This window comes from Equus quagga, chromosome 2 (genome assembly GCF_021613505.1).
Source record: "Equus quagga isolate Etosha38 chromosome 2, UCLA_HA_Equagga_1.0, whole genome shotgun sequence".
Taxonomy (NCBI): Eukaryota; Metazoa; Chordata; class Mammalia; order Perissodactyla; family Equidae; genus Equus; species Equus quagga.
Window position 1 is genome coordinate 140,942,415 of NC_060268.1, and position 21,312 is coordinate 140,963,726.

At 33.9% G+C, this 21,312-nt stretch overlaps 1 protein-coding gene across 1 annotated transcript in view; it reads left to right on the plus strand.

Annotated features, from left to right (window-relative positions):
* PCDH15 (protocadherin related 15) overlaps window positions 1-21,312 on the plus strand; it is an 874,042-nt gene that overhangs the window by 781,549 nt on the left and 71,181 nt on the right. Inside the window, exon 28 of the mRNA XM_046654051.1 lies at window positions 3,523-3,650. Coding sequence (XP_046510007.1) covers window positions 3,523-3,650 — 128 coding nt within the window. The remainder of the gene's footprint in view (window positions 1-3,522; window positions 3,651-21,312) is intronic.

Sequence of the window (21,312 nt, forward strand, 5' to 3'; positions counted from 1 at the left end):
GCACGGTAAATAGACTCCTTATGAAAAGTTAAAGTCAAGATGTTTATGATTGTAATCTTTAAAGTCATGCTTGCAAAAAAGTCTAAAACTTCTTTTCACTCGTGTTAAGGTACACAAATTTACATTTTTCCTAAGGAGTTAGAGGCTACAGTAGGCATATGTAAGTGTTTGGGTTCTGTGGTCAGATAACGGGTTCAAATCTCAGCCATACCATGTATTCCAGGAAACATGGACAAGTAACTTAACCTCTCTGTTTCTCATTTTACTCTTCTGTAAAAATGAGAATAATAATAGTTACAATATTAGTTTCATCTCACAGCATTGAATTCTTCTGCCACATACCGTTCAATAATTGTTAGCTACCAATATTGAATTTTAGCTAGACATAGAACACGTGAAGAGGTTGACTTGTGTTTAAATTCTTCAACTTTTAAAGAGAAATAAGGAACTATTAAAATAAATTATTTATGTTCATGGTTTTGAATTTGGACAAAGTCGTGATTAAAATGAAAAGCATTTTTAATTAGTTCATGTAGATGGAAAAAAGAATTATGCATACTATTAACTACACTTTTGTGCTGCTTTTTTTCTATTTTCAATAAAATTGTGATTCAAAAAACTCAAACTTACAAAATGCAGTAAGGCAGTAGTGAATATTATGAAGTTATTTGGTATAAAAATAGACCAGGATGAGATTTAAATGGAACGCAGTAGCATTATATAACTGAGTATACATAAAATAATTGCAATATTTTCTTTCCATTTCTTTTTCTGGCAGATTAGTTAGAAATTCTGTAGTTCAGCAGTGCAAATTTATGACCTAATTCCAATACTATTTGATTATGCTACAGAGTTGGTAGGCAAATATTTAAAAAATCAAGAGGAGAAACTAACATGAACTCATATTGCAAAGAAGTTAGAGGCAAGAAGAGCAACCAATTAAAAACTGAGATCATTAGATATGTTAAATATATGTATATTTATTCTTATTAATATTATTGCATAAAGTTAAAGATAGCCAAACTTGGCAGGTGAAAATTAAAATAAAAAATTATTAAATACATATTTAAGTACTGTGATTGGTCTTCTATAATCATACTCTCCCAATATAATTTATGTCATGGAAATATTGTCATAATTTATTTTGTGATTTCTTTAAAGCACTAAATTGAACATGGTTAAATTCTATATCAGTCTCATAATAAATATGGACTTAAGCACAATTGATATGAAAATATGGTATTTTATATTGTAATAATGATATTTGTAAGATGAGTATTTTATAAAAGAAAGACTTGAAAAACTTTAGTTCAATTATTGAAGTTGGATAAATTATTTTATAGAAGCTTTACACTCATTGAATATCAATAGTGTAAATAGATATTTATCTAGATGTTTCCAATGTAAATTTTAGAGATTTTTAATAAATGCTAAATTCATATTTTAAAGAATTATTTTACTGCAGTCTCTCTGGAGTTTATAAAATATATACTTATAATATTTTTATACAACGTCTAAGCATTGCCTTAAATTGCAGCACTGATTCTCACATTTTTTTTCTCAATACTATGGAAATATTAGCTTTCTAAAAGATTTGCTAAACTACAAATTGTTCCTAATGGCATAACACATTTTTGCCTGGGCCTAACCTTCTGGCATCATTTTCTAAAGTGCCAGGAGGAAGGTAGGTAAGTTTCAGAGCATAAATCTATTCCTTTACAGTGAGTTGAAAATCAACCTTTACATTTTCCAATATTGCAAATAGGGGCCATAACTGATGTGGTCATCAATTAAGAACATAAAAAAGTTGTTGGAAAAGTGATATTATAGTCTAGGATTCCTTTTCTTAAAAAATACTAAATTTAGAGCTCATAGCTCTTTTGATTCCAGAGATAAAAATGGTGTGCTACTAAGATAAAAATCGGTTTCATTTTGGATGACCTCTGATTGTTGGTGGCTGACCAGGGTGCAATTTGGAGCTCTGGCACCGTTGGATAGAGAGGTGTAATCTGCCATTAGCCCTACTTCCCTGCTGGTCCCCTTCTCTGTTGACCTGGCACGTTTTTCCTCTTCCACTTCAGGAATGATGGGAAAGAGACAGATCAGAGGAAACTAAATAAGTAGCTGCAGGATAGGGTAAAATCTTAGAGCTAATGCTCTTGTCTCTCTGACCTTTTCCAGAGGAAGCAGAGAGCAGCCTGTTTCTAAGTTCTTACTAAGACAATGCAGGTTATTCTTTCATGTATTCAATCAACACAGACATATTGTACACCCTTGGTGTCCCTACTGAGCTAGTGGGTTGGTGTTCATTAGTTAGAGCTGGGGATACCATAAAGCAACAAAATTAAGGTGTCCCTGATAAATAGTTTGTAGATCAATTGCCATATATTTGATCCTAATTGAAATGTATGAGAGAAGTTCACTTAGGTAATATATTAGAATACTTATGTTATTTGAATCTACTTTTTGCAAAATGATGAATTACTTATTGCTTATTTTATGTGGTTTGTAATTTACTTTTACAACTTTGTAAAGGGTCATTCTTGGACTAGTGACAAGTGCTGCATTTCTCATTAAAGGTATAATGATTGAGAGGGTGAAATCCAACATTTGATGATGAAACGTTTTCTGTGTGGTACATTTAGTATGGCTTAAATTACAAAACCCAGAATTTATGAGTCATACAACAATTATCTCTCCAGCTACATCTTTTTCAGTGAATGATTCATAGCCTCTAAGGCATGACAAAGCTTGTTTCCCTTTTGTGGAATTAAGCATCTCACCCAACCATTGCTTACTGTTAATCTTAGAATAAAAATATTATAGGGGCTGGCCCCGTGGCCGAGTGGTTGAGTTCGCGCGCTCCGCTGCAGGCGGCCCAGTGTTTCGTCGGTTCGAATCCTGGGCGCGGACATGGCACTGTTCGTGGGACCACGCTGGGGCGGCGTCCCACATGCCACAACTAGAAGAACCCACAACGAAGAATACACAACTATGTACCGGGGGGCTTTGGGGAGAAAAAGGAAAAAATAAAAGAAATCTCAAAAAAAAAATATTATAGTACATTTTAAGCTAAGAGAACATGTTTGCTAGTTTTATGCTTAAGAATAAAATATTTTTTTTTAATTTATGGTAGTTTCTATGATCACAAAAGGTGTTTGTATATTTGTGTCACTTTGGTGTAATTGGTAATGTGTGTAAAGTGTTGGTGAACATGAACAGTTGAGTTGTTTCATTAAAATTAGCAGAACACAATACTTTAGTGCCTATTAAGTCAGCCAAAATGAATCGCCATGACTTTGTAATTAAAAGAAATAGCAGAAGCTTAACATTATTATGCCAGAAGTATCATTCTTAGTCTTCTGTGGGTTTTGGAATATTAGGCATGCCATTTTTAGGGATGACCTTCTGATTTATGCTATTTCCATTGTTTCAAAAAAAAGTTCAATAAGTGTTTACTTCAGTGCATTTTTTTCTAATGAATGACCACCAATAAAAAATATTTTATTTTTTATCCTCCAGGCAATACAGCTAAAGTATATATTGAGATTCAGGATGAAAATGATCATCCCCCAGTATTTCAGAAAAAATTCTACATTGGAGGTGTGTCTGAAGATGCAAGGATGTTTGCTTCTGTGCTCAGAGTCAAGGTATGAGAAAATTTATTAAGATGCAGAACTAAAGTAAATACAAAAGCTCAGATTTTGCGGATAAACTATAACCATGTAGTTTGCCTTGACTGAGTAGTTATTCATGTTGTTTGAACAATAGTCTGAAACTTGGAGATATATGAGTTTAATTAGCCAAACTAAATATAGATTAATTATGAGGTGAATACTAAGCAACATTTTGTGCTTTTTCTTTTCTACAGAAGTAGGAATAAAATATGTATGATGTTTTAGATTGAATAAGATATTAAAATGTGTTTTCCTAGTAGATTATTATGCATCCAATAGGTTTAATTCAGAATAACTCCAAAGATTCTCAAAATGGACTTTCTAATGGCAAATATAAAATTAGCGTTTTCTGCTAGAAGAAATAATGTAACCAAATTCTCTATTTTTTCTGCAATAATTTAAAGAATTCCAAATGCTAGTTAAACAAATGTAAAAAACTCTACTAATTTTAGTACTTTACTAAAAGTTAAAAAAATGGATATGTCAAAAAAATTGCTAACCTACTAAGAATTAACAAAATACAATATCTAAGATGAAAGTTGATAATTTGCAATGTTCCTCTAGTTAGTTATTATCAAATATGTTTAAAGATTTTTTAAAGGACTGGCAGTACATAAAGTTGCAAGTTTTATTACTAAGAAATAAATTTATATATTGCGTTGCGGTTTGGGAAACGTTTAGAGCCTTATAGATTCTCAATTACAGAGTTATTTTTCTGAAAGTATTTTAATAATCGATTTTTTTAATAGCTATTGACATACTCATGTGAAACCTAAATTTCCTGAACAAATCCAGCTGTTGATCGCCTGTAGTTTTGCACATGAGCAATTGTCTTTCTTTCCCTCTTACCAGGAGAACCATGATTAAAACTCTTCTTACATCTAGTTTGATCACGTTAAATACCCTAAGTAAGAAAGAGAAAAATCAACCAAGCAAATAAAGCATGTGAGTTGTGCTTGCAAAATAGCTCTTCCACAGTGCCAAATACTGACTCCTGATCTAAATTACCAGTTACAGCTAAAAGTGGTCCACAAATTTAAGTCAATCATATTATATCCTGTTTGGATTATGATTTTCAAGTAACAGTCCTTCGGAGCTGATTTTTATCTTGTTTTACGTTTTGGTCCCACTAACTATTGATTGGGTCAGTTCATTGATTTAGTCTGTAAATATTTTTGAATACTTGTAGTGCACACTGTTTTAGAAGTTGGACATAGAGCAATTCAAAAAACAATCCAACTAATAAGAAAACTAAAGTTATCACCCTAGTAATACAAACTAGTGAAAGAAACAAATGGTAGTTCGAGAAAATCAGTAGCTGTTTAATGTAAATTCATTTAGTCAAGAGCAAGACTTGTGGATTCCAGGTAGGTAAGGAGCATTCTGGGTATTCCAATATAAAGACCCTAAAACTAGAGGGAGCTTAGAGGCCATTGTGACTGTAGAAGACTGACTGGAGAGGAGATTGGAAACGTAGCCCTGGACTAGAATATGGGATTTATTCTAGATGTGCTAAAAAGAAAGTCTTTAAATGCTTTTTTACAGAGGTGAGACATAACCCAATATAAAAGGATTGTTCTGGATGTTGTGCAGGGTTGGGTGTGAGTGTGAAAACAATGTTTTCAGACAAGAGTGAGAACAGAACTTGATGCATTACTTTCCAGGCATGATTTGATAGTGGCTTAGAGCATCATGGTGGGCTGGGGAGATGCTGAGAAGGGAGTCAAAAGACAGCCGAAGGATTTGCTGATGGATTCTGTGTGGGGCATTAGAAAAAATCAAAAATGACTCTGAGGTTTTTGTTCTGGATTGAACCCCATCCCTCCCCCAGATACTGTGTAGCAGGAATCAAGAGTTCATTTTTGGAGATTTTATGTGTGTGAGGCTTTTTCAGTATACAAGCATAGTTCTTGGCAAGACAATTGCAGATGCTGATCTGGATTCAGGAAAGAAATCACAGGCCAGGATGAAATCACCTAGAAAATGGATGTTGATTAAAGAAACAGTCCAAACACTAAGTCTTGAGAACTCAACACTTAGAGACCAGGAAGAGGATCCATCAAAGGATACTGAGAAGTGGCTGCCAGGAGGTAGCAGAAATACTAGAAAAATCCACAGTCTGGACGCCATGTGAAGAACAAGACTGGTAAGAGAGAGCGTGATCAACTACCAAATGCTCCTACAAATAGAATGTCCCTGTGGATTTTTAACGTGACCACTTATGATAATAAGAGTATGGTGTAGTAGTGGAGAAAAAAACCCAATAAGCCAGATGCTAAAGTAGTCTGTTAATGAGAGGGATTATTCAAGGGGTCTATAGATAACTGTAGTAAGAGAATTTAGTGAGTGTTGTAATCATATGACGGCATTTATTTCAGAGGAATTCGGAGAAGGTGGCAAAGGAGACAGAATACCATTCTAGACACACCAATTCAGAGACAGAAAAATACCTGCCATCTACCTACCTAGTCTCTGTGCTGTGTAAAGTATGGGAGCCACTGTTTGGAGCAGCTGCAGAAAGCAGTGTCTTCCGTCGGGGAGAGGTGCAGAGGGGTAGGAATCAGAAAGTAAAGGTAACGTTTAGAGGGAAGTTTGAATATTTAGGAGATATTGCTGATGATGGTATGAATTCCAGGGGCCCCTCCGGAAAGTTTGGCATTTAGAGGTAATGATGAGATGGGAAACTGAGTCATATTAGGGTGTGTAAAGAGCTGCATGGGAAGAAGTAGCTGGGTGGTGAGAGATGTCTTGGAGTGAACACATGGGCTTCCTCTAATGAGGTAAACAGGATGGGATTGAGTGTTTCTCCAGAAGTACTCAGCCCCTTCGATCTATCAGCTATCACCCAGGGAAACCAATGTCGTGCAATGTAATATTCTATGTAGGTTAGAGGGGAGAGACAGACACAGAGAGAGAGAGAGAAAGTTTAGCAATGAATTGATGCAAGTATATGCTATAATAATCAGTTCAATTAAGAAAGCACAAATCGCCATGCAGATTCAAAGGAGGGAGACATTTCAGTTAGTGAAAGAATATGAAAGGTTTCCCGGAGGATGAAGAATTTGAGTGGCACTGAAGGTGGTTAGATTTTCTCAAAGTGAAGCTCAAATGAGAAGGATGGTCTAAGCAGAGGAGGCAGAGTGAGCCAGGACTCAGAAGAAACCAAGTGCAGGGTGTGTTTGTGGAACAGTGACAGGAGGTGGGGACCTTAGGAGGTGATGGGAGTCATAAATCTTGAACAGTGAACATTTTCAAGTGCTGCCTTTAGCCTTGAAGCCTGGAATCTTCTCCTTTCCAAATTTAATTAGAATGAAAGCAAGTTAAGCAGTTTTTCTCAATTCATACTTAGGGTAGCGAAAATCTTATTGGAAACAGCACTGAATCAGGGCCGGTCAAGCTCTGGTGCTTGATGGAAAGATGATTCAAATAATGGGAAAGCAGCCCACAATTGTGAAAGAGGCTTTTATATCACTTACTATATAATATTTGGGTAATGTAATATGTCATCTACCATACATACAAATTAATTATTTTAGTTCATTATAAAATGCATAATGATAAATTTTAAATTAAAAAATTGTGTTGTATGTAGGAAGGGGAAGAGGAAATATATTATAGAATTGACTGACAAAGGTGAGACTTTGAAATATCAATGAATAAAACTATACTTACTGGCTTAAAATATGGATAATGGATTAAGAGCATTATTAAAAAAATTGTTGGGGAAAAGCAATACAATGACAGCATCGTTTCAATGAATTATCCAATATAAGTGATAGTAAAGGAAGTTATATATATGCTCTGAAGTGGAGTATCAAATATGCTTAGGGATTTGTTCAAAGTTCATTTTTTAAGAAAATATTTATTGTGTTCCTAGTGTGTGCTGAAAATACAGAGGCAAACAAAATAGATTATCCCTGTGCCCTTATAGAGTTAAATTCTAGTAAACTAGACCAAAAAGATACAAATAAATAAGATATAAATAAATAAGAGATTTGATTTCTGGTTCCACAATTTGCATGTTCATGTCATGTTAAAGTAATTCTTGGATTTTGTCAAAAGGAAACAGAACCAAAAATTAACTTGGGAATATCTGCTACATTTGCTATGGTTCAATGCTGATATCTGTGTCACAACTGGTTCCACCAAATTGATTTCCACTGCTCACAAGCAACCAGTCATTTTCATTGCAGAAAGAGGGGGAAGAAAATCAAATGGTAATTTTTCTCTTCAGTCTTTAATACAAGAATTAACATCAGTTAAAAGTGTCACCCTTAGTATATACTCAAAATAATTGGAAGTAGGGATGCAAATAGATATTTTTACATCAATGTTCATCATATTATTCACAGCGGCTAAAAGGTTGAAACAACCCATACGTCCACTAACGGATGAAGGGATGACGAAAATGTGGTCTATACATCCAACAGAATGTTATTCAGTCTTTAAAAAAAGAAGGAAATTTTGACATATGCTACATCATGAATAAACCTTGAGGACGTTATGCTAAGTAAAATAAGTCAAAACAGAAGGACAAATATTGTATGATTGCACTTGTATGAGGTTCCTAGAGTAGTCAAATTCATAGAGACAGAAAGTAGAATAGTGATTGCTGGAGCTACAGGGTGGGGGGATTGGAGAGTCGTTCAATCGTTACAGAATTTCCATTTGAGAAGATGAAACAGCTCTAGAAATGAATGGTGATGATGGTTGCCAAGCAATGTGAATGTACTTAGTGGGACTAAATTATACCATTAAAATGGTTAAAATGGTAAATTTTATGTGATGTACATTTTACATGGTAAAAAAAAAAAAAAAAAAAAAAAAAACCCTGAAGTGGAGGAGGCATTCCCAATATTGGTAGAACATGAAAACTCTTCTTTTCAAAGCTATTATTCCTCTTAAGTTGATTTGAAAGTGAATCTTACATTCAGATTCAGAAGTAAAGATTTATGTTAGTTTCTTTATTTTTCTTGATTACATAACTGTGGTTTTTAACATTTTATTCCCTAACACATCATCAGTGACATCAGGGCCAGTTTCAATAGTTTGGCAGTGATGCTCACTGTGGGCTCTATCACCCCTTCTCAGCCTACAAAGAGGACACATCAGAATCTACAGTACCTTGTATGTGGAAAAAGAAACCCAGAAAATTCTCATCTACCTTTCTTTCTGGTTAGGCCATTAGTTGACTATCACTAACTGAAATGTCCTAAGCTAATGAAAAATGACTGATACAGTTTGTTGCATCAGTATAACAGAGTACTATGACAAAAGATCCTATAAATGACTAAAAGACGAGCAATAAGCTAAAAGCAAATATTTGCAACATATATTTTTTAAAAATGCAAAAACAGTGTCTAGAATATAGAAAGAACTTTAAAACAGCAACTATTTAGCCAATTAAAGCAAGCTTGAAAGTCATAAATATTTGTCCTATTACTCATAATTTTCTGCGTGAGGTAATGAAGATTAAGCTAGATCTTTGAACATTAGTATTTTTATTCCTCTTGGGCCTTTGGGAATGTTAATCAATGAATATTCCTCATTAATAACAGTAGCTGCCATCTATTTGTCTGTTATTTTTCTGAGAACTGTGAAAAACCCTTTATTTATTTTAGCCTACAGAATTTATTTAAATGAATAAACAAGCAAACAAATAAAACAAATGAATAAATAAATAAAACACTTACTTACGAGTTAGGTGCAATTATTCCTTATTGCATTGTTGGAAAAAAGGAAGATTAGTAAGGTTGAGGACCTTTCCAGGTATCGCTTAGCCAATCCAGTGAAGTCAGAATTCAAAGTTAGATTTACCTCCAATCAAGGCCTTTTCTTGGAATGTCTACATCCTGTTGCTTCCCATGGGAAGTTTGGAGTTAGGCTCTTGGCAAAAGTAGAAGGTTGGCAGAAAATAACAGAACGTATTCAGTTTCTAAGAAAAATTAGGAAGTAATTAACAAGATAACTAATTGCTTTTCAAATTGAGTTGGCCTCTGTGAATTATGATCCTCTCTATTAAGGTAACAAGTCAGATCTGGTTTTAGAAAGCTTTTTCAATTTATTAATTAATTTTTTCAGTTTATGTCATGTCTTTTTAACTGCAGCTAAAAGACTAATTTAATGCAAACACAGGGAGAGGTTAAATATGATAAAGATTAGTTTAAAATCTCTGAATTATAAAGATATTTTCCAGAAGTTAATTCAGTAAGGATTAATCCCTCTCTCTGCAAGTTGCAGATATGAAAAACTCAGTGTCAGAAAAATTGAATTAACATGTTGTCTTGATGTCTACTGAAAGTCGAAAAGATTATGACCATCGCGTCTTTGAGTTATTAAAGAGCCAGATATAAGAAATGTATGGAAGAAAAGAAAATAATATCTTGAAAAAGCATCAAGAAAGGGAGAGTTCTCACTCTGAAATCTCTAATTCTTTATTACATTTTCTGAATAAGCATGAAATGGTGGCAAGGGGTTTTAGCAAAATGATACCGTTGAGACGAATAAGCCACAGCCATGGTTAGGAGACACAAATTTCCTTGGTGGCAAAAAGTATAGAAATATGCAAGGTTGACCATGCAGAGAGCATTATAATTTGCTTCTAGACAGAGGTTAGGGCTTCTGAGGGCTCCTGGTCCCAAGTCCTATGCCTGCTCATGTGGATCTGATGAAAAACAATTCCAGCACATTCATGAGGGTTTAGTGTGTGTTTCCCCAGTGTACTGTCTTTTGCTAGGCCAGACTCATGCCTGGCTCGTGGAAGAAGTGGTATTAACAGCAAATCCTTACCTCCTGTTTACACTATGCTAGGTACTCTAAACACTTCTAAGCAATTAACTCATTTATTCCCCTCAGAAACCCCATGAGGTTTGAAGATAAGAACACTGAGTCACAGAAACGGTACACGCCCTGCCCAAAGTGTACAGCTAGTCAGTAGTGAAGCCAGCATTCATAGCCAGGCGCTCTGGCTGGAGACAATACTCTACTGCCTCCCAGGTGGTAGAGCAGTGGCCTGGGGGTCAAATCACTTGGATTCAGTCCCGGATCTGCTCTTAACTCTCTATGGTCCGTTACACTTCATTACTCTGGGCCACAGTTGTGTTCTCTTACACGAATATTGCTTTAAAACTAGGCGTCCTTTAACGTCTTTAACCATTTCCGATGATTTGTATGTTATTTACCTTAAGAAAATAATGGCATGGGAAAAAGAAATGCCGAGTGCCGTAAGAGAGCTCTTATATTTGAGAGCTACATTTTAAAGGTCAAATGGTCTGGGTTGCTTAATTCTGCAACCCAAAGCACCGTTTATGTCTTGCAGTTTTTGTGGTTTATGTCACTTGAAGCTAGTGCATTATTTTATGACGATTTTCTCCCTAGTTGCTCTTCACAATAGCGATGCAAACTAGTATCAGTTCAGTTAAAGTATCATTAAGTACTAACAGTGATTTCCCTTTGCCATCTATGGGAAATCCAGCTTTACACAAACACTTCGCATTGTTTCCAGAGAGTGGTGTTTCTTAGCAAATCTTACTTACCACTGGTTTCCTTCATGATTAGCATGGCTTCTGACCTCACATGGTTTGTACTTTGAACAAAACGAAAGCACACAGATGCCTGAGGGTTCATTGCCTTCTTGGCTATGACCACATAACTGAATTACTATGTGCCAATAGCACTTAAATACATTATACTGTGTTTATGACATATATAGTATATGACATATACTGTCATATCATATATCTATGTACCTGTTTTCTCTACAAGAATTAAATTTCGTGTAAGCAGGTGTCATGCTTCCCCGCAAAGTTAATGATATTATAGCTATATTGGACTTAACATCTCAAATTGGTGTTTGTTTAAAATTTTGTTTATTTTTTCATATTGCCTTGCCTTTTAACCTGTTTAATCAAGACTCTCCATGTAATATTTGAGTGAATTATTGATTTTCAGATAAGTAAAATACTCTTTCAGTTAAACTCTCTCGGACCTGATTACAACACTGAGAGTAACAGAATCTATCATTTCCCTGGGATTTCCCTTCTTGTCAAAATTAGGAGCTTAGATTTGATGATATCCTTATGAATGTTCTGCATCTGTTACAGTTTCCCATTCATTTAACCCCACTGGAGAAACCAAACGTCAAGAAAATTGTTATATCCTAACCACTGGTATATTTTCATTATATGGTCACAGATTATGTTGTAGTTAATAATGTTTTCCTTTTGGTTTGTCTGCAGGAGCCTCAAAGTCAAATATTTGATCCATCTTTAGCAATTTTAGAAGATGAATGCAATACACATGTGGCATGCTCATTTTCTCTCTGGTTTCCTTGAGATATTCCACTTTTATTCTCTGTCATCTTTCCCTTTAACTATTTTTGTATTATTATATCTTATGTATTTTTGGAAAAGATTTCATATCTATTTTGAAATTCTGCTGGGTATATGCAAACAAACGCTTACTAAATACTCTAAGAGTCTATGCATTCTAAGCCTGCAATTTTCCCCTCTACAAGTTGAGAGATGTGAAGTACCATCACGAGTTTTTGATACATAACATTTATCCTTATTGGTCCAGATAAGTGCAAAATTAAAGTTTTGTTGTTATTAGTGTAAATGGAGAAGACCACATCTGTTTTTGTAGCCACCGTTGCAGTGTCCAGATAAAATAATTCTGCATATGTAAGTTTTACTCTTTCTCTTCCTCTTCTGTACACAAATCAGTCTTTTTATTGTCACTGAAGGGAGAATTAAAATCATCTCATTCACATAATAGTAACTCAATTTACATTGTTGGTTTGATTGTAACTTAATTAAGAATTACCTTAATTTTTGTTACTTAAAATAGAAACAGGACTATTCTTTCCAGACTATAAATGTCTGAAGAATGAGGAAAGTTTGGATCCCTAAAAGTAGATGGAAATTGGCTCTCATAGCTGGAAATTTACTTTAAAGTAGAAACTTTGAGGACATCTTGTGTTAAGCCGTTGGACATAATACATGAAGCGAAAGTAGTGTATTTGGTGAATGACCAAATCATTTTGCCTTTCCTAAATTCATTGGTGGCTCATATATTTCGAAGTCTGATCATACTCTAGAGGGATTAGAATTTATTTAATGGCTGCATGTCTTTCAGATGATTAAATGTGTAACAATCCAGGGTATGGATGTAGAATATTATCTTTTGAGTCAAGCTTGCATTTTCTCGTAGACAATTTTCTATGTCGTAGAGCAGGGGCGACTGTGTATATGCTTTCACATTATGCTTCCAGGACTGTACCTTCCATCATCTTGTAGGGATATTGACACTCAGTTTAAAAATCTCAGAGTTCTCCTGAAATGCATGGCAAAACACAATTGCAAAGATAATTCGGGCATATAAGAATTACTTTTGCTTGAAAATGTCCTGTAATTTCTTAAACCTCCATTTAACTTTGTGTTGTGCTGACATGACACAGCAGACCTAACACCAATCCAAGTGAAAATGGTAAAAGTGAGCTTTTAAAAATGTTTTTATTCATATTTCTACAAATACATTTTAACTTTGAATTGCCTATTAACAGTAAACAGAGTAAACTACTAGATTTTTAAAAAATGTGTTAGGAAGAAAATTTAGTTCCAAGTAAGTTATAAACAATGGATGGCTTTCTCTAGTGGTTCCAATTAATTTACATTAATGAAAACCAGCAGGCCTAGGGCAAGATTATGTACACAAAGAAAATATAATTTATATTGGTTAGCTCCTAAGTCACTGTACATGCGAGAATTCTAAAAAGACTTTTTTCTAATTATTCAAAAACAGGAGCAGCAATGGCTGGATTCACAAAAATACATTCTAATAAACTGGAACAATAAAACTTTAAACTGGAGATTCCTGAAACTTTATGTGGTAGCTCTACTAGTTTTTGTAAACTTAAATCTCTTTTTTATAGTGCTCCATTTTATTTGTGCCCAGGATTTCTTTCCTAGATAGTCATGATCTTTTATGATCCCAGTAAACTATAAAAAGACAAAGTCAATGAGGTTCATAGTAATTTTAAAGACTTTATTACCACCTAAAACCAATAGACCCAAAGATATGTTTCAAGCTAATATCAAAGATTTCCAATCCCAACTATATAAAAAACTCTAATAAATTGATGAATGAAAACAAAACAAAACAAAAAACCTGAAAAAATAAGATTGGAATAAGCACTACATGAAGAGGATATAAAAATTGGCAAAAAAGTATATAAAGAGGCATTCAACTTTATGAACTACTAAGGAATTACAAAATAAACCATAAGAAACCACCACATGTTCATCAGTATGGCTGAAATACAAAAGACAGACAAAACCAAATTTTGAAACAACTGGAGTTCTCAGATATTGCTGGTGGGGTATAAATTAGTACAGCATTTTGGAAAACAGTTTGACATCATCTATTAAGTGTGAACATATGCATAGCCCTTGACTCAGAATGTCTACTGCTAAGTATTTAGTCAACTGAAATGCATACGTATACATGTACATACAAAATATGTACAAAAATCCACTATTTGTAGATATGTTCACTATTTGTAATACCAAAAAGCTGAAAACAGGGACCAGCATGGTGGTGCAGGGGTTATGTTCACACGTTCTGCTTCGGCAGCCTGGGTTTCACCAGTTCAGATCCCAGATGCAGACATGGCACCACTTGGCAAGCCATGCTGTGGCTGGCACCCCACATGTAAAGTGGAGGAAGATGGGCACGGATCTTAGCTCAGGGCCAATCTTCCTCAGCAAAAAAAAAAAAAAAAAAAAAGGAGGAGGATTGGCAGCAGATGTTAGCTCAGGGCTAATATTCCTCAAAAAAAAATGTAAAAAAAATTTAAAAAGCTGAAAACAACCTAAATGTCCAGCAATAGTACATATATTAACTGTAGTATATCTATATGATAGAGTTCTATAGACTAATGAAAACAGATAAATTATTGCTACATGCACTGACATGGAGGGATCTCAGAAATATAATATGAGCAAAAGAATTCAGACAAAAAATACAAATTTCCTAAGTTCGTTTATGTAGAGATCGAAAACAAGAAAGACGAATCCGATCAAAATTGTTGTTACTCTTAGGGAGAGACTGATAGCGCTTTATTTCTTGATCTAGCTGCTGGTTAAATGTAGAGACATCATTCGAAAAATAAAGTTTAAAAAAAATGTTTGAAAAGCTCTAAATTCATAAAGATGAAAGGAAGAAGCTTATTCAGCTTTCTGGTAATTTTAAGGTGTTCTTCTTGGAAGATAAAATAATTCTCTGATAAAAGGGGAGGGGTTCATATTTTTCTTGTTAGTCTTCAGTTTAGTTAATATTTAGGAATTATCTATTTTTAATGCTTGGTGAAACAGTGCCACATTTTTTTTTTATGATTTCTAGCAAAAAGTATGTTTGGGGAAGATGGAACACTATAGTATGGATGGCAGTGACTGAGAGATGCTGGTAATCAAGTACAGTAGGTTGGCTGGAAGATGGGATTGGTAGAGAGAACGCAAGTTAGTATGAACGAGAACTTGAGTTTATCCAGTTCTTGGTTTCAGAACCCAGAATTTTAAGCCAGAGAGATGAGATTTGGACCTGAAAACTGTGTAATCAAGTCCACACATCAGAAACAGATTAAGTCCTTACAGGACACATGAGCACAGGCAAAGGCCTCACTGTTGGTTTAAGATATAGAGCATTGATGAGGAATCCAAGCTGGGCAGGAAGAATAAGTGAAAGGGCACAGATTGAAGTCTTAGAAGAGCCAGTGGAAGAAGGATTTCTGCACTCAGCAGAGAACAGGCATCTCAGGAGAACAATGTGCCTTCCAGACCTAGTAAGCCCTGGGGGCAGCTCCGAACACTCTCACCTCAGGATTAAGTAACAGCTCAATAGGGCAAGGCCAGGTGATACTGAGTCCACTTTTGAGGGAGGGGCTCTTTGTGGGTTTACTCCTCTGGATTAGAGCTAAAGTTAGAGAGTGGGATGAGGCTGAGACCAAAGTGGGGGAAAAGGCCCATCTCTAGGCAGAAAATGAATAGTAGCCCCTGCTCCTTCTGCCATGACAGGAATTACTAAGGGAACTGGGGAGCTTTTCATTTAAGGCAATATTGGTTAAAGTTTAATCAAATGTTATAAATATGTTAAATCCCAAGATCATGAAACATAAGGTTAATGAATACAAAACATAAAGGCCAAAATATAAAGTTTTAATAGTTAAATTTATCTTTCTTTTCCAAAAGCATAATGACAAAGACAACCTGGATTTTTATCCTTTAACAGTCCTGGGCTGCATAACCTCGGACAGTTTCCTTAATTTCTGTAAGCATCAGGCCTGTAAAGTGATGAGAATGCCATCAAATAAATTTGTTATGAATATAAATGAAAAAAATGCATATAAAGCACTGAGCGTAGTGCCTGGCTCCTTGAAATCTCTCAATAAAAGTTCGCAGTCATTGTTAGTTATTTTATCTGAGTAGTTCTTTTTACCTAGTAATCTCACTCTCAAAGTATTCTCAATTCAGCACGCATAGTGCATATAAGTTATCAAAAACACAATTCTATTAGATGCTCAAGCATTTTGCTGTTGCCCTGGAAACCAAATAGTGAGCCAACATTTCTAGAACTCACCTTTAGCATCAGTATAGAATAGTAGTTTTTCTTCAGTATAGAATGCTGACATTTCCTTAATGTGTAACGACTACGTAAGTTCTATCTTTGAAATACACTTTAGTGTACTATTGTTCCTAAAATATTATTCCATTGGGAAATAACCAATGTATCTTTTTCAACTTGCATATTTTAAATGAGGTAGTCATTCTCATATATCAGCAATGATCAGATTAATATTTATGGGACGTATCTATATGTTCTAAATGAGTATGATCTTAACACTGTGTTATGAAGTATTCTTGTATATATTTTCTTTAATAGTTATGAATGACTTGGTATTTGCATAATTTCACTAATTATCAATGGCTTGGTATTTTCCTTTCAGGAAGTCACAGCAAATTTAAGGAATAAATAATCTCTATCGGGTGTGAGGTTCTGAGCAACAAACCCGAATAGCACAGCTAGGAAAAATTTCAGCCTTCAGGTAGTACCAGTATCAACTTATCCAGAGAACAATTTTCAAAAGAATATTTTTTAAAAAGGGCATAAGGGGATTTTTGGTCTTCATCACATCATACCATAGAAAAACCATAAAATTGGGTGAGGTTATCTTCTAACAATTAATATATGTCTGAGAAGTGGGAAAAAATCTTGAAGTTCTCTTAAATAAAATACAAAAATAATCAAGAAGTCAGTAAAATTTCTTAAATAGGCTTTTTCAGGACGAAGGTGCTGAAGCCATATGAAAAAATAATTCCACGCTGGAAAAGGCAAGCAATTTAAGAATGTTAAAGATATCCCTTAAATTTCCCCCTGGTAGATAGATACGGTTGAATTGCCATTTTTCAAAGAAAAAGTATTAATAGAAAGCTCTGAACAGCAGAAAATTTATCTTCCAAGATTATAAAATGAATTATCTGTTAAAAAATTGAAAAATGAAGCAGTCCTTTCTCTGGCTTTAATGAATCGCAGCATGACACATAATCTTCTCTGGCACCTCCTGAGCATATTAACGTTGTGTTATGTTAATAATCATCCTGAAAATTAGGGATAACTAATGAGAAAAGGAAAAGAACACAATGAAAATGTGTGTCTCACCTACAGTATAAGGGTCTAATTAGCACTAAATGCAATTAAAACATTGAATTCTCTTTCAACATGTCATTTAATGGAGCAGCACCACTAGGATAAAGTTATAAACAACTTGGGTTCCTACCAGTGTTTGTGTTCTGCTTTGTCCAAAAGAGAGATGTAGAGATGAAGCTCCTTGTTTTAATTTAATTCCCGCTGGACTCTGATAGTATCTGCACAGAAGGAGAAAAAAATTACAAATATTAAATTGAGGTTTTTAATGAAATCTATCAGTTCAGTACAGGTGTCATCTCTCTCTGACGCAAGGAGCCCTGGAATAATCTTCAGCCTGCCACATACTCCTCTCAGTACAGCCAGTTTACTGGCAAACCCTGTGTGAGCCTGGGAGTCAAAGATTACAGATTCTGCTCACCAACTGTGTGATTTGGGGTCATTTACCCAGTCTTCCACGGTTAGGGAATGGCATTTACAGAATGGCCTTTGTTCGATCTACCTACCAGAGTTACGAAAATTAAATGATCCTTTATTCATAAAGTGCTTAGCCCAATGCAAGACACTGGGTACACACTCAGATTATCCCTTATGTTTTCCCATATCTTTCTTGAATATGACCTTCTATTCATTATTCTTTTTCAGTACTGACGCTCAACCTGCATTTAATCATCCGGATCATTTTCAGTGCCAGGTTGTCATTGGCTGAAGAGCTATTTACATTAGAGCAGGTTGGCCAGTGGCAATTGGGGTAAAGACAGCTTGCAATGTTATTTTTTTGGCCAAAACAAACCAAACAAAAACTAGCAATTTTATTAAATATAAATGCTATGGTGTTCTGTGGGGTGCATTTAGAGCGTATAGATTTTATGCATCCTTTTAAGAATATTTCTATTTTTAAAAATAATTTTACTTGATTATATTTTTAATTCTACTTTTTCTATTGTGTAGTGTTTGAAATAGAAATATACTCTCTTTTGTTTGAAATAAACAAAATTTCCAGTGGTTGGTTAATGACTGAAAATAGTAACTTATAAAGCCATAAGGATGGTATGATCTTGGTTATAGAAAGTATATATATATATATATATATATATATATATATATATACTTTGTATATATATTGTAAACATAAAAAGACGTATATAAAGATATCAATAATGGCTATAAATGACTATAATTATAGAGTTTTTAATATTCCTTTGTTAATTTTAGCTTTCTTATACTTTTCTAATAAGCAAGACATAATAAATACTTTATATATTAGGCACATTATAAAAGACTATTGGCTATTCAACTTACTATAACGTTTCATCCTTACAAATAACAGAGCAAGAATAATTAGATGAAAATATTTATGAATTTTTAAGAAGGAAACAGAGGGAAAAACTAAAACATTTTAATTTTGCAAAAATAGGTTCACAAATTGTTACAGTTCCATCCATGGTTCTCAAAAAATAAAAATATTTCTAAAAACCAGCAATTGGGAATATTAATATTTTAGCAAATTTTCTCAAAATGGAATTGTAATGCTGGCCACTCTGCTTTACAGCATATTGTTTTGGGTCCAACTCTTTTTAGAATTTCATCCAACAAAAGACTATTTCACAGGAATTTTAGTTTAGTGTTACAATTGTTTCTTTTTAACAAATTTGTTATATAGTGCATATATACATAAAATACATTATGTTATAAAATAGAAAGAATAAGTGTATATATGTATGTCTGTATATATGCGTGTTTGCATATATATGTGTGTATATATACACAGGGGGTGTGTGCATGTGTGTGTGTTTGTGTGTAGGTGTAGATATATATATAGGGAGAGTTCTAAAACAATACCAAGTTAAATGAAGGATATTGTGGAGAGGAACTTTTTTTGTTGAATGTGTTGTTTATTCAAGGAGACACATACTATTTCCCATGTACAAATAGCACCATTCCTATCTGTAAATATAGCCTTCTTTACAATTAGTGTCACTTTAAAGGCTTTTCTTGTGGGAATCCTTAGTTTCATTATAGCACTTTATATTCAATGTATTTTTGAAAGTTCTCAATTTATTTTCCCAAGTAAAAGGTTTATAAATTGAATTCTATTTTTCCTAGACATACTCTTTTTCCTATAAAAGCAATGGAAAGGTTTTGCTTTTTGTAGTAAAGCTTTTTGTTTGTGCTTGTTAATTTCTTATTGGATAGACAATAAAACATTATCAGAGAGAATGTATGGAGAGTTCAACATTCAGATTTAATTTTCAAACATCTTGCTATTTGTTTCCCCTGATTTTCTATTAAACAGCAATTGAAGGATAAGTGGGCTTCTTATACATTATTCATATTCTAAATCTTTTTCAATAATGGAACATGCCATTAATCTTTTAACATTAACTTTGCTTTAAAGTTTCAAAAATATATGTGAGGATGTTTAAATGGAAATATATTCAAATCTTTTTATGGAGAATGGTGGTACAAATTCATCAACAAGTGAAGGACACACTGTATTAAATAATCCAAAGATGGGGAAAAAAAGTTTATGTTCAAAGGGGATTTTTTAAAAAACATGTCATATATTCCACTTTAAATTTTCATTTTCATTTTTAAATAGAGTTTTCTGGTCAATCTGGATACCAAGTGACAAAAAATATAAAAGATCAGAAAATTTAAAATAATCCAAATAAAAAACAAATATAAGATTAACCTTACTTCATAAATCTTGTATTCTTAAAATATTGGTTTATCTCAAGGTCAAATAACTTGTACAATTAAATATATTAAAATAAAATTGTCTTCTCTATTATAAGTTTTGGGCCCATGAGTTAAGTCTGTGGCCATGTAATTCTGAGATACATGTTGGTTATAAACTATGCAGCTTTTGTTATATGTAATATACATGACAGCTATTTGATTTGCATTCTTAAGTATTCCAGCTGTTTCTTGATAAAGCTTTTCAAAAATGGCAAGTTTAATCTCTGATAAGCATCTTATTACAGTAATAGAACTACAAAAATTCCCTATTTAGATATTTTTGCTTTGCTGTCAGTAAAAAATACAGCATTCATTAAAAAGACATGCAGAAATATATTAAGTAACAGATTGATTCCTCAACAATATTTCCTAACTACATTCTATATGCAGGCACTGGCCAGTGAGTCTTTTTGGATACAAAAATGAGTTAGAACTAGTCCTGCTCCCATGAATTTACAGCCAAGTACAAAATGTAGAAAGTAGTGTGCCTTTAACTCTACAGTAAGTGACAAGAAACAAAAGAGACTAGCTCTGCAGCTACAAAGTATTTATAGAGAAGATGGCAACGGTATAGTAACAATAATAACTAATATTGATTGTTTACTTTGTGCCAGGCGCTGCATTTTACACTTCAGTGAATATTCACAGCCAGCCTATTCAGCATGGCCTATTTTCCTCATTGTTATAGTTGAGGAACTAAGCCCTAGAGAATTATTTTCCCAAACTCATATAGCTTATAAGTGGTAGAACTGTGCTCACATCTGTCAATTGTAAATATTGATTTCTAAACCACTCTGATATTCTTCTACTGACATTTAAGCCAAACATTATTTGACTACTTACTAGACATGATGCTACAGTAAAAAAAATGTGAACAGAAACAAATTTTATGTGTAATGGAGACATATAAATGTTGTAATATGCCAAGGTAAATGCTATAGTAAAAAATATATAAAATATGCTACTGGAAACATGCAGGTGGAAGCAGTACTCCCTAGGGGAGTCAAGACAGCCTTCAGAGAATTAGAGTAATGTAAGCTGAGGTTTGATTGTTTTATTCAACATTGTATCTATTCAACATGTGTGAGGGTGTGTGTGCCATAGTATAGTCCAAGAGTGAACATCATTTGGTCTAGCAGACAAGGGACATTTTAAAGGAGAAGAAACCATGTGTGCAAATTAGAATCATGAAAGA